The sequence below is a fragment of the Mytilus galloprovincialis genome, chromosome 6, assembly GCF_965363235.1.
Source record: "Mytilus galloprovincialis chromosome 6, xbMytGall1.hap1.1, whole genome shotgun sequence".
NCBI classification, from domain to species: Eukaryota; Metazoa; Mollusca; class Bivalvia; order Mytilida; family Mytilidae; genus Mytilus; species Mytilus galloprovincialis.
Window position 1 is genome coordinate 19,333,691 of NC_134843.1, and position 15,277 is coordinate 19,348,967.

Genomic DNA, 15,277 nt, shown 5'->3' on the forward strand with positions numbered 1-15,277 from the left:
AATTCGTACAATATAGAATTATAGTTTTCCAACCACTCGCTCAACATTAGAAAAGAAGTGACGACGCCCCTAAACCCACTAATGACGTTCACTAAAACCAGAGTTTTTGACGGAAATGCATCAAACTCGAAAGTTGTCTATTATCTTGTAAGTGCCTTTTGACCACATTTTTGTTATGGTATGACTTAAATTGTGTATGACTGGCTATGAATTACAGTATTTTTCAGAAAGCCCTCTCCAGTTAATCCGTTATTTATACACTGTACCTTTAAGGGCATTTTTCAGGTATCTGTAAATATCAGACTTCTTATATACAGTTTTATAAATTCTTTACTTGATAACATTAACTTTTTCTGACAGGTCTTTCGGGGTATAAAATGTATGGAGGAACTATTTTAAAACTTTATTTACAAACAGATATATTTTATAAAATATTTTATAAACAGGTGTAGATTCTACAGGATCAGGCATTAGTTTGGGTATGGTAGAATACTGGATCAGGTTACGTGTACCAATGGAACAGGCCCTCAGACTCTACAAGGTAAAAACTCAATTTATATTACTGTCTGTTTTGAATTTTCATTTCTTCCATTATAATAACAACAAACAAAAAAAGAAATATTTGAGTGGACAAATTGTTTTAAGATGAAGACCATGGTATTTTAGCAAACCAACTTGTTTATGTAAAATCTTTCTTTTGACCTAACATCAAATCCAAAACAATGTTACAACAAAGAACATGCAGAGATGAATTTTTTAAACGTTTATTAAAGACTTATCACAAATAATGCACATAAAAATTTAGACAAGACTATTCTAGAGACCACAGTCATTGTATACAGGAAAAACTTGCTTCTGTTGAGTTTTTTTTTAGAATTTTTATACGACCGCAAAATTTGAAAAATTTTTCGTCGTATATTGCTATCACGTTGGCGTCTGCGTCGTCGTCGTCGTCCGGCGTCCGAATACTTTTAGTTTTCGCACTCTAACTTTAGTAAAAGTGAATGGAAATCTATGAAATTTTAACACAAGGTTTATGACCACAAAAGGAAGGTTGGTATTGATTTTGTGAGTTTTGGTCCCAACATTTTAGGAATTAGGGGCTAAAAAGGGCCCAAATAAGCATTTTCTTGGTTTTCGCACTATAACTTTAGTATAAGTAAATAGAAATCAATGAAATTTTAGCACAAGGTTTATGACCACAAAAGGAAGGTTGGGATTGATTTTTGGAGTTGAGGTCACAACAGTTTATGAATTAGGGGCCAAAAAGGGGCCCAAATAAGCATTATTTTTGGTTTTTGCACCATAACTTTAGTATAAGTAAATAGAAATCTATGAAATTTAAACACAAGGTTTATGACCATAAAAGAAAGGTTGGGTTTGATTTTGGGAGTTTTGGTCCTAACAGTTTAGGAATAAGGGGCCCAAAGGGTCCAAAATTGAACTTTGTGTGATTTCATCAAAAATTGAATAATTGGGGTTCTTTGATATGCCGAATCTAACTATGTATGTAGATTCTTAATTTTTGGTCCCGTTTTCAAATTGGTCTACATTAAGGTCCAAAGGGTCCAAAATTAAACTTAGTTTGATTTTAACAAAAATTGAATCCTTGGGGTTCTTTGATATGCTGAATTTAAAAATGTACTTAGATTTTTAATTATTGGCCTAGTTTTCAAGTTGGTCCAAATGGGGGTCCAAAATTAAACTTTGTTTGATTTCATCAAAAATTGAATAAATGGGTTCTTTGATATGCCAAATCTAACTGTGTATGTAGATTCTTAATTTTTGGTCCAGTTTTCAAATTGGTCTACATTAAGGTCCAAAGGGTCCAAAATTAAACTAAGTTTGATTGTAACAAAAATTAAATTCTTGGGCTTATTTGATATGCTTTATCTAAATATGTACTTTGATTTTTGATTATGGGCCCAGTTTTCAAGTTGATCCAAATCAGGATTCCATATCAAGTATTGTGCAATAGCAAGAAATTTTCAATTGCACAGTATTGCACAATAGCAAGAAATATCTAATTGCACAATATTGTGCAATAGCAATTAATTTTCAATTGGAGTTATCTTTCTTTGTATAGAATAGTAGTTGATAATATATGTTGGAAATTTGCCAGACATGACTATGATGTCATTTTCTATTTTTATTTGCCAATAACTTTATGTAAATAACTTCATTGGAAATTTGCCAATATAAAATGTTGCTGATGAAGCTTTTTTTCCTTATCTTATCTAAAATGTTTTAGATAATGTATGTTGGAAATTTGCCAGACATGACTATGATGTCATTTTCTATTTTTATTTGCCAATAACTTTATGTAAATAACTTCATTGGAAATTTGCCAATATAAAATGTTGCTGATGAAGCTTTTTTTCCTTATCTTATCTAAAATGTTTTAGATAATGTATGTTGGAAATTTGCCAGACATGACTATGATGTCATTTTCTATTTTTATTTGCCAATATAAAATGTTGCTGATGAAGTTTTTTTTATTGTTTTATACAATAAACAATGTATATTCACTTTTACTACCAACCAATCTTTACCATTCAGTGATAACAAGCACTTTATTTTACATTTTAATATTTTATGATGTATTTAAAAGAGTAGTTATTGTTGCAAACTCCATTAGAAATTTGAATTGATATCAGTTTTGGAAAAAGGGAAACGGGGATGTGAAAAAAGGGGGGGGGTTTAAATTTTTCTCATTTCAGATTTCATAAATAAAAAGAAAATTTCTTCAAACATTTTTTTGAGAGGATTAATATTCAACAGCATAGTGAATTGCTCAAAGGCAAAAAAAACCTTTTAAGTTCATTAGACCACATTCATTATGTGTCAGAAACCTATGCTGTGTCAACTATTTAATTTTAGATTTAAATAAGAAGAAATCTTTTAATTGATTTGTAAAATCTTGACATTTGTTTTGTGTAAAAAAAACCATGTAATGTCAAAAATTTGATCACAATCCAAATTCAGAGCTGTATCACGCTTGAATGTTTTGTCCATACTTGCCCCAACTGTTCAGGGTTTGACCTCTGCGGTCGTATAAAGCTGCGCCCTGCGGAGCACCTGGTTACAAATGTATCTATGCACCCGGTACAACAAATATGACAAAAAATATTACAATTATCTCTGGATACTGCAGTCATTGTCAACATTGGAAATTTGGAAATAGACATATTTTTATTAAATTTTTCAATCAGTTCTTGTTGTTGTTAAACTTACTGTGTATTACAATAAATGCATGAGGCTAAACAATCATGTTCTTTATCTGCAGGAGAGAACGAAAGCTCTTGGTTACATAACAACAAACAAGAGAGCTGCTGAGATTGCTATTGAGGCTACAGATGAGGTGGCCATGAAACGTCAACAGATAGATAACATTAACCAGGTGCATATCAAAATCATACGCTGTAATGGACTACAGTCTAGGAGGAAAGGTAAAAAATATTACAACATACTGTAAACTTTTAAAAAAGATGAGTGCATGTGTTTGTTAATTGGATTGTTTAACAATTAGAAATTAATTATTGTTGTTTCAGAAAATGCTGCATTAAAACAATGCTATCAAAAATTTAAACTAACCATATTGATGTAAATAATTTGATGGAGGAGAAATGCATATTACTTAATCCTTTTTTTATTTTCAGGAGTTCAGCCATCACCATATTGTGTGTACCAGTTTTATGACAACAATGACCATGATACACCTATAATACATGCTAGTAACAACCCAGAAGTCAATGACCATAAGACATATCCTGTGGCCATGACATCAGACCTTGATCAGTACATGAAAACAAAGGTATTTGTCTATGTAACAGTAGTTTGGAGCACAATAGTTATTGCTAGTTTTTTGATTGGCAATATTTAGTAACTGTTATGTGAATGAAAATAATCATGTATATAATTTAATATAATTGCTGAATGAGAAAATTCATTTTGACTATTATTCCTTTCTTTGTAAAATTTTGTATATATGCTTTGTAATTAAGTTTGGTTTCCTTTTTTAAATGTTCATTTTATATGCCATTGATTTATTTATAACTTTATAACAACCAACATTATAAAATGTTATTTCTCAAAACATAAGTTTATTCTTAACAAAATAAACTGAACTTCATCTTTATCAACACCAGCTCACAAAAGCTAAAAACTTTCATAGTTTAATTGAAAGAAATTGACATATGAAAATAATGAGAACCGGTATGATTGCCTATGAGACAATATCCACCAAATCCTAATGGCATGCATGTAAGCAACAATAGGATGCCATGCAGCCTTTCCTTTATTCCAGCAACTGGTTTAATATCACCATTTTCAGCTTGTAACATACCTTGACTTTGCTAAGATATCTTCTCTATACATTTCAGCAACTGACGATATTTGTGTTTGATGATACAGACCCAGAACAGGCATCCTATCTTGGCTTCGCTGAGATACCTCTGTTACCCTTATGTCATAACAAGGGTGTAAAGGGTGTGTTTGAACTTAAAGGTCCTAGAGGTACTGTCAATGGAACTATGGAGGTTGATGTCAGATTCCAAGAAGCTTATCTACCTCCTAAAGGTGGCCTTCCTCAGAAAGAGGTTTGTATCATATGATAGAAGTGCCCTTTAAAGTTGTCTACACCAAACATGCTGCATCTGACAACCTTTCATTTAAACAAGAAATTAAAAAAAAAAAACCTCAGTAGTTTCCTGGTTGCATGCCTACCTCATGTGCATGAAGCCAAAGGTCATGATCCCCAGCCTAGACAATCCATAAACTTAAAAATTCATAGTTGCTGCTTCTACTCCAAGCAAGCAGCATTAAAGAGAGCAAAGACTGGTACAGCTAAGTCTGATAATAATGAACAAAGCAGAGTTCATAATTTTATCATCCTGTAAGATGTTCTGATATGCATGTGATATTTGCCACTGGGCATTTTATTCTGATTCATCCCCATCATCATCATAAACAATTTTAGATAGAATTTTAGTTGCAAATTCTATTTTGATATTGATGTAGTGCTTATGTTTCACCTTAAATAATTTCTTTGTATTTTCAGGAGCCAATTGCTACAGTAAAGGTAGTTGACACTCCATTAGATGAGACGCTCAGACCTCAATCTACTCCAAAGGAAAGGAGTAAGATAGCAGCAAGATTCCCTCCCCCATCTCATACCTCCACACCTATGGCAGGACAGGACGAACAGCATGAAGGTGTTGCAGCTCTGTCTGACATGATGGCCACACCCATTACACCAGCAGCTAAACCCAGGGTGAGTTGTAGCATAACTGCTTAGAAATGCATTTTCCTTTTAATACATTAATTTCAAGTGTGTTTATAAATCCCCTGACAATGTGTAATAAGTATACAACAAAGCTTGCTAAATGACAATAAATTCTGATAGGCAAAGTTTGAGAGCACATAAGTGTGTAGATATAAATAATTCAAATACTTTTGAAAGATTTTACATGCACAACAGACATATTCTTTGAAAAATTACCAGTGTAAGGAAATTAGTTTAAAACCATTTACTTAGAATTGTTTGATAATTGTTACAACTTTGTTCAGATTAAAGGAAAAGATTGGCCTATATTAGCTATGAAATGGGATGAGTTTTTACAAGGTAACAGCATTGATGTTTTGTTTATTTGTTAAAATTTATTATTACTTTTGTGTTTTTCGAAAGGAAGGTGAAATTCAGAAACATTGATTATAAACATTACACTCTAAACTTATGTTTACAGATTGATATTTAATCTGTAACCAAATGAATTGTTAATGTATATTTTAAACTTGAATTTCATCTTTTTATTATGAATTTATTATATCTTGCATGATGTTAAAATTGGAATTTTAAACAGAAAAAGGTTTCTAGACGTTTGGAGGACTCAGCAGAACAACCAACAGTTAATGCTGCTGTAGCAGACGCTGTCTCAAGTATGCTACCAAGCATGTCTGATACTATCCAATCAGAAACATTACCAGGTTGGTATAGTGTTGATGTTAATGTCTTTATTATGGTTTAGTGCTGATTTAATGTGTTTTTAATGGAAGAAGGTTATAGTGTGAATGTGCTTTACTTATACACAAAACATATTGCTAGGTAATAGGTTTAGTATTTATATTTTAATAAGAGTTAATTTAGAATTGTTTTTTCAATAAAGACTGTGCATGAATAAGATTTAGTTTCATCAGTTAGGAAATATATAAAAAAAATTAAATGATTATATCTAAAAACATCAGTTTTTTTTTTGGGTTTCTGATATCTCTTCACCAATGAAAAAACATTTCTATAATGCATCATATTTTTAGTAAATTGACCAATGATTTAACATTTTATTGCATATTGTAAATTGATGCACAATGTCTAAACTTGGTCTGACTGAATTTTGCAGTATTGTTTGGGTTGTTTTAATGTTCTAATTCATATAAGTATGCAGAAGGTGTGTGAGAAACACATTGTCTTTTTTACTAAGCAATCACTATTCTGCAGAATAACTTTAAATTGCACTTTATCACCAGAGGTTTAAAAAAAATACACAATTTACACAGGAAAATTACTTGCTGACAAACAAGTTATGACTGTGTTTACATTATCAGAATTAGAAAAATACAAGAAATACAAATTTTAAAGTCCTAAAAACGGAAACGTACTGTAATGGGGTGATGAGTATGTAAGATTCTGACCAGGGGGGTAAAACTCTATTGAAAAAAAAGCATCTAGGTACAGATACACCAAAAAATAAAATCATTTCACAATTTCATCCCACCATGAATAACTTTGCACTAAGAATGTTGCCACTTAATTTCACAGCACCAGATGATAGTCCACGTCCTTCAACAAGATCAGGGTCACGAAGAACATCAGAAGAACAAGGTATGATCAACATTGATGTAAATTAATGACCTTGGCATTTGTCTTTCGATGTCAGGGTCATGTAGAAAATCAGAGAATAAGTCATTTGATCAAAGGTTGTCGTATTGGACAACAGATCAAGACAGTTTTCAGAAGATCTTTATATATATTAACCTTCAAGCTATTTTTTTCACTTATAAACAGTCAGCTTAATGTTTTAACTCATTTAAGAATTGTGTATGTATAGAAGGTACCCATGAAGACCACATGAAAAAAAAACATTTCTGGACTTCTGAATGAATATTGTATAATTATATCAAAGAACTATACAATTTACTCCTACACGCCCAAAAAATAAAATTGAAAAGTATTAAACATGTCAGTAAACACATAAAAAAAAAGTCATCTACAACTAACTTAATTGCCAAAATAAAATGAAAATCATTATCATTTCATTTATTAGTTGAAGAAGTTTACACCCCTCGTAGTTCTAAATCAGGAACTCCACGAAGTAAAAAATCAGCAAGTCCACCACACACACCTGTGCATGTCTCTGAGCCACATACACCTGAGCGAGATTCTGAGTCGCGTACACCTGAACCAGGTAGATTTCCTGCACTATGTCTATTTGTTGTCACTGCACAGAAGATCCCACACTGAACCTAATTCTATTTCGTGTTCACTCAACATCTGGCTGTTCTTTGCTTACAAGTTCTCATATCTGAATGCTCTATTCTATTCACTCTTTGTCACTTGAAAAAACCCATTACAACTGTACAACATTACTCACTAAGTGTCCTTTCTCTATTTCTGTCTTTTTTATAACTAAAAAATTAATGTTTAATATTCACTGATAATGATAAAAGTAAAAAAGAGCTTATCACTTAATTTATTTGCAAGTTCTTTTTTATGTTCAACATTTCACCATCTTTTCAGCTTTTTTTTTTGTGTCTTGACTTAACATAGTTGTTTTATCATTATATGGCAAATCTGTGCCTATATTTACAAGTCCATTTAATGGATTTAAGGAAATGTTCATCATTTTAGTATTAAAGCAAGAGTAGAATATACATTGTATTATATAATAGTCATAAGTGGTTTATTACATAAAATACCAAAAAGTAAATACTTGGTAACAGAACATATTTTATTTTATCATAATTTTTATTTGGTTATACATTTTGCATTTGATATCATTTTCATTCATCATGTACAGGTGAAAAAACAACTTCAACTTCAAAGGGAGATAATTTGGAAGGTAATAGTGTGCATACGATAACTTGTTCAAAGAGTTTACTCCCTTCACATTTCCTTTATCATGAAACAAAGAGGGAGATATGTGTTGCCAGGTTAACTAAATTTGCAACCGTAAAACTATGGATGGACGTCCGCAAAGCTTCAAATACAATACAGTTATCTATTAATTGATCATATATCAATTATACAATTTATCAGCGATAAGGAAGTGGGAATATTTTTTTCAGGAAAGTAATCTTTTCATTGGTCATTTTAATACAATATGGAATTTATTCATCGAAAAAAATAACTGAACTGAGTACATGTTTAACATAAAAATATACATTTGTCAGAACTTTTTTTATCTCAATATATATTGATCATTATATTTATATTTTAGCTTCAGATAAATCTAAAACATCATCTCTTCCTCCAAAAGGTCCTCTAAAGGGAAATAAGTCTGTTACTGACAAGGGAGATAAATCTGGTATCATTTTGTCATCATTTACTCATATAAATCATGATTTCATTAACATGTGTGGTTTCAATATTTGTTTAGTTATCATTTACTCATAATAATCATTATTTGGTTTCATTAACAAGTGTGGTTTCATTGTGTATAATTTCAAAAGGTTATTTGTTCGTCCTCTTTTGTTGCCAACAATAAGTTATAGATAAAACTGGTATCAAACTTTTATTTTATGATATGCTGTTAAAATATAATCTTTGTCAGTTTTGTGTTAGTCTGTTGCAAATATCAAGTTTTAGTTTCAGGGTTATATTCTATTATAAAACATGTTTTTTGGTTTAAAAACTGTTTTCATGGATTTGCAGTTACTGAAAAAATAGCTAAAAAAACAATTACAACCAAACAAAAACACAATGACAATTTTTTCTGAGGATTTTTGTCTGATATAATGCATTTTTTGATAACTGCAGAATTTAAAGAGTGTTTTTGTGGATAATGATTACCACAGAATAACATAATTTTTTAATTATTATGACTTTTTAGAATTTAAGTGAGAAAGAAGCCCATACTTTAACACTTTTCTAAATCAGTATGTGGTCATCCTCAATATTAACCTAATCATTAAAAGCATTTGGGGAAAAACAAACAAATGATTTGTTGTGTAGCTTTAACCCTAACATGAATTCTGTAGGAATGGAAGGCAGAAAACTAACCCAATTCTTATTCAGTGTGATGATTTTAACTATCATTAATCATTCAGGTACAAAAAGGGGAACTAAACCAGTTCCCAAATCCAGGAAGAGATTAGGTAAAAGGCTTGGTGTGAATGAGAATGGTGCTAGGTGTCGTCTGCAACTCTTACAATATTATTTGGAATAAATTATTTTATATACATGTATTATGTGTCTCATAATATTTGAATAAATTACTTTTGTTTTGAAATTTGTAAATCTTTTTATCAAAAAGTAATACAAATAAGGCCAAGAAAAGATTTTTTGTATTTCCAGTCTCAAACCTCTAAATGTAAATTGTCAGTTAGTAAATTTGTTTGTTACATGAACTGAATTTTAGTGAAGATGATAGAATGTCATAAGCCAGTTAGGATTTTTAATGCCATACAATAGTAATTTCATGTAACAGATTCTGTGCTGGAAGATCTGAAACAATAAATATACAGGTTACTGGAAACACAATTTTTCTTTCTTTTGGCCAAAATAATTGACAGATTGATTGATTAACTGAGAAAAAAATTAAAATCAATTGGTGGTATAATTATATAAATTTCATCAAGAGGTAAGGGTTGCACTTTTTCGTGGAAAGTTGTGTCCCTTTGTTATGCATTATAGTATATAGATATAAGTTATTTAAAATGTATAGTTATTATCTGGTATGGAATATTGTGTAGTCTCCTGCATGCTATTTTGAACATTGTCAAAATTTGTTAATTCTAATCAAATTTTTGTGATCCATGAAATGGTTTTATTGACCTTTGGCACTAAATGTGAAGTAATCAGTCAGTTCGTCTTTAATTACTGCCAATTGGTTAAATCTCTATGATTTTATCAACTTTACTGATTTATAAAAGTTAAAATCATTTTATATGGATGAAATTAGAATTTGTAATTTGCATGTCAAGTGAAAATGTTAATAAATTGCTTGCTCATGAGCTATGTCTTTATTAGGAATAACAGCATCATAATAAGCATATCAGCATCATATTTATTTAACACCAGTATCATGCATGTGAAAAAATCCATTATAAACTAGACATATTCAAGATGCATTGTTGTTTATTCATTTGAGATTTTATTTATTGTATTAGTAATATCCTGAAAGGCATTGCTGTTTTGTGAAATATTCCTTCATTATTAATAATTCAACTTTTGAACACTTTAATAAGTAGTTTCCTGGTTCTTTGAAAATTTTTATGATTCTGTGATGAGGTCAGTTCCTCAGCCACACTAAGTAATGAGTCATCATTTCGCCTGTAGAATAATTATGTAGTGCTCATGTCTGTCTGGCATGGGGCATCTAACTCAAATTCTTTCACTATTGATTTATAGATATCCTTTAGTTTTTGGGATAAGGTTAGTTTGAGTACATAATAGTTTTAACAATATTATTACAAGGAGGGAGAGTAAACTGATGTATGCCTGATTGTCCAATACAGTTATGGAAGCATTTTGCTCTGTAAATCAAAATGCATGCTTAAGGTGGTACCCAACACTTTCACTAAAATAAATTTGGCTCGTTTAATTTTCATAAAATTTGGTCAGAGTATTTACTTTGACACTTAAACAAAAATATAAAAATTTAAAAAAATTTGAACTAACCGTTTTGTCAGAAAAAATACACTGGTTATATAGCAATTTGACAAACACCAATTTTGATCATTGAGAAGCTTCATATTCCTTGTACAACACAACGTAATTAAAACATAAGCTGACTTTACAGAGTTATCTCCCTGTAGTGTTAGGTACCACCTTAACTCTGTGATTCATTTACAGATTTGTCCCTCTTTCTTAAATACTTGAAACACAAGATGTCACTATTTTTTTTATGGCAAACTACTGTACATATGTAATATATTTCGACATTTATTATTCATCAACTTTCTGTTTTCCAAATACTTATATATTTTTACACATAATGACCATGTATGAATTTTTCATAGCATTTTCATAAGAATTAAACCTCAGACTTTCCTGTTATCAGGCTTCATGTGAACATGCTATACAGCTGATATATTTTTTCATTTATTTCTTATTTATACTTCCTGTTTTCAAATACTTGTATATCATTACACATATTTGCCATGTTTAAAATTTTCTTCACACATTTCTCAGGAACTACAAATCGGAGGACTGTTAAATTTGGTATCAACATTCAAGCTAGCAAGCTATAAGAGTGTGCTGTGTTTTCACATTCATTACTCATCAATTTCCTGTTTCTAAAAACTTGTAGCAATGATATACTAACTGATCAATAGCTCAGTTCAGCTTATACCCTCCATGAAAATCAAGTTAATTAAGGATTAAATGTCAATCTGAGGAGTTATTTGACCATGTCCTTTTTCAATTTTTCAGTGTTTCATTTAGAAGATTTTAAATAACATCAGACCTGTTTTATTTGAAAAGTGTCATTAGAATCCTGTTGCCCCTATTCTTATTCAGAACAGATGCATTGTGGTTTTTTTTAATGAAATTGATTTGCTAGAAGTGATCATGTGTTAGTTTTTTTCAAATTGATAAAGGGATTGAACTTATTGAAAGAATTGCTTTTTTTGTTATTTATTAAAGCTATATTGATTATCATGGTTATCATTATCATAATTTGTATTTTGTGTACCAGTTTAAGATAAACATTAACTGTTTATACATTTTATTAAATTCTCATTGCATTGTTGTTGGTTTTTTTTTTCTTCTTATTTTAAGTTTTCAGCAAAGGTAACCTTTTCCATGCATTTATAGGTATCTAGAAAATATGAAAAAGATTAAACTTTTTTTTATAACAAAATGTTTTCATTGATAACATCAAATAGCATTATATCACAGTACTTCATACTACTATTATTATTGATACATCTGTGTCTTGTATGCTATAAATTAAAGACGATATTTATTTTTAGTTTTGAAACATCACTTTTTGGCTCAAATTAATTATGTACTTTCTTCTTTTTTTAGATGAGGGAAAGGGCACACTCACTTCAATGGTAAGATTTTAATAAATATTTTTTTTTTTTAAAAGATAAATTTTAGAGAGCATTGAACAATTATATTGAACCAAAAGATAATTGTCTTTTTATCCATTTGCAAGAATGGATTCGACACTTGTACAATAAAAAAAAAGTATGAAATAGTAATATAACAAAAAATGTCACACAAAAAAACACTATTTACCCACAAGATCCATTCCTCAATCAAAATTTAGAAATTTTTGAATAAAAAAAGGTGAAATTGTCGAGACCTTGATATTATACTTGAAAATTTGTACTGTGGATCCATTATTATTCGTGGATACTAATTTTCATGGATTTCGCAAGTACAGGTGAACTACGAAATAAGGTGTTTAATGAATTACAATTTTCTACAAGGTTATATGCAGACGTTTACAAAACCACGAAATCAAATATTGATGAAAATGCAAGTTTCCCTCAATCCACAAAAAATTGATACCCTTGAAAATAAATGAATGTATGTTCTGTTCAATCTATCTAATTATAAAAACTGAGGAAAATTGTGAAAAAACTGTAGATTCCTAAATTAGTTAAAAGTATTAAATAATTGAACCAAAAAGTTATCTAAACATGAATACTACTGCCAATGTCTTGATTTGATCTATGTCATCTGATTTCACTAATGCTAGGAGGGAACAAAGTCGTCTGACACCATGTTTGCTGATCCAGATGAAGAAGACGAGATCACAGAGGAAATATCAGAAGATATTACACCAATAGCCACACCCTCTGATGGAGGAACCCTTAGATCTCTACCTCCACCTATAGAAGAAGAATCTGAATCAGACAGACCCCCTGTTGAGTCTGATAGTGAGGGAGTTATGGTCGTAGCTTCTCCCACTGCAAAGAAAAAATATAAAGAAAGTAATAAACCTGTAAGTATTAAATCATACACAAGAACCAGAAAATCACTGTTTATTATAGTTTTTATGATGTTATAGTTGTTTTACTCTGGTTTTTAAGACGTTAAAGTTATTCATACTTTTAGTTAGGTCAGAAAATGAGTTTGAACATGTTTTCTGCAATTTTAAACACATGAAAAACACTTATAAACAAAGATTCATTACATATCTCTTATGAATCAGAAGGTTAAAGATATGGTGCTAACTTCCACATATCTTTAAACACAAACCTTTTGTTAAATATTTTATCATATATACCCTGCTACTTCATCAAATAACAGGTTTTCACAATATTGACAAACTTAATTTAATTATTCCTCTTGGCCTTAAATTGAAATTTTATTTCCTAAGAAAAAATAAATGTTAACTTTATTTAATACATGTATACAAATTGTCAATTTCAGAGTAATCTTGTAACAGTGACCATAACCCACTTAGTGCTATCTACCGGTGCCTCTGTACTTGATAATGAGAGTATACGTCAGCTGTTTGTCTCCTACAACTTCCTTGGAATCAAGGCTGATGAACTAGAAACTCCATTTTCTCTACCTAAACCAAAGGCAGAACAACAGATCAATTTTAACTTCAGCAAAAGTAAGTATAAATTAATTTTATATTGTCTGCAATTGAATAAAGTAAATAGTTGTCCAAGATTTTTTCTACCATCATAGCTGACCACATTTGATCCTTCTAAACAAAAATTGATTGTTTTGTAAATTTTGCAAACAGTGCAAAACTTAGTTTATTTGTAATAGAGCCAATAAAACTGCTTCTTATCTTTATTAAAACGATCAATAGACAGACTGGCGAAATACATTGCTCGAGTAGTAAGTTTTAATTTACTTTCATTTGACAAAATTTGTATATAATGAACTGTACATGCTTAATTTTTTTTATACTGGAAATCTAATTTTTGTTGTTATTAGTTTCAATGAAAGTTGTACATAAGATGCTATAAAATCATAGAAACTCCACATCTATTTATGACTTTGTGAAATCTATTGCATTTTATCTCAAATTATAAGGTTGTGTTTAAGAATTTTATTATCATGGAATAGCTTTCCATCTTGAAAATGATGAAGAATTATCTTATGGTCGAGAACAAACTAGAGGGTTCCTATCTAATGACCTAAGTATTAATTAATGAGTTTGTTTTGTAGCATTCCATGTGGACATGGCTAAGAATTACCCTAAGAGACAATACCTGGCTGGAATGTTGTTACCTGATGACCCTGATGGTGGCAGGTTTGTACCCTTTATATACTTGATATGCAGTTATATAAGCATTCAAACAATCTTATTTTCATGGAGATTTTTTGTCCATAACACCTCAGTCATGGTCACTTGACTTTGAAAATTTTCTTCTGCATTCACGTGTTTAATGTTCTTATTTAAAATTCACCATAAATTGCATTATATACTTAAAACTAAAATCATATCAAACTTATCTGTATGTCAACAGTTTTTCAATTTTTTTTGTCAGCGAGTCAAAATTACCAATTGGCGCTCAGTCTATCTCTAGTTAAAAGCCCAAAAAAATGCAGAGATGCATCCTGATTACTAGTTTCTCAAATTAATTATACTGAGAACAGAAATTTTCTATAGAAATAGAAATTATGTTTTTAATTACTGTAGAATTGTTTTTCTTTCTGATCTGTGAAGTTTACAGATTCAATTTTAAATATTTGATTGTTAATGAGCCCCAGATAATAGATAAAGTGTATATTTTTCAGAATTCGTTTCACAGTTGTTAGTGAGCCCCAGATAATAGATAAAGTATATTTTTTTCAGGATTCGTTTCACAGTTGTTAGTGAGCCCCCAGATGACGATGATGAGGGAGAATGTGAAGATATTGGTATTGCATTTGTCAGTGTCAGAGATATACTCATCAACCATAAAGATGTCATAGACCATGATATTCCAAGTAAGTACATTTTGTTTGCCTGAGGTAACTAAGAATGAAAATTGACATACTGTGGATTCATTAATATTCGTTGGATACCAATTTCGTGGGAACAGGGGAACCATGAATTTAAATGTTCAACAAATTACAATGTATGCAGACTATGGGAAAACC

At 30.3% G+C, this 15,277-nt stretch overlaps 1 protein-coding gene across 8 annotated transcripts in view; it reads left to right on the forward strand.

The window, feature by feature from the left end:
• LOC143079139 (protein fantom-like) overlaps positions 1–15,277 on the forward strand; it is a 37,469-nt gene that overhangs the window by 20,253 nt on the left and 1,939 nt on the right. Inside the window, exons 24-38 of one of the 8 annotated variants that reach the window (XM_076254345.1) lie at positions 447–541; positions 3,287–3,449; positions 3,660–3,814; positions 4,383–4,598; positions 5,060–5,272; positions 5,862–5,985; positions 6,815–6,877; positions 7,320–7,460; positions 8,073–8,114; positions 9,322–9,369; positions 12,245–12,273; positions 12,927–13,172; positions 13,604–13,793; positions 14,360–14,444; positions 14,991–15,124. In XM_076254345.1, coding sequence (XP_076110460.1) covers positions 447–541; positions 3,287–3,449; positions 3,660–3,814; positions 4,383–4,598; positions 5,060–5,272; positions 5,862–5,985; positions 6,815–6,877; positions 7,320–7,460; positions 8,073–8,114; positions 9,322–9,369; positions 12,245–12,273; positions 12,927–13,172; positions 13,604–13,793; positions 14,360–14,444; positions 14,991–15,124 — 1,944 coding nt within the window. Of the gene's footprint in view, positions 1–446; positions 542–3,286; positions 3,450–3,659; positions 3,815–4,382; positions 4,599–5,059; positions 5,273–5,861; positions 5,986–6,814; positions 6,878–7,319; positions 7,461–8,072; positions 8,115–8,492; positions 8,684–9,321; positions 9,370–12,244; positions 12,274–12,926; positions 13,173–13,603; positions 13,794–14,359; positions 14,445–14,990; positions 15,125–15,277 lie in introns of those variants that run through there. The other 7 variants (XM_076254347.1, XM_076254346.1, XM_076254348.1 and 4 more) reach the window with 7 other exon arrangements.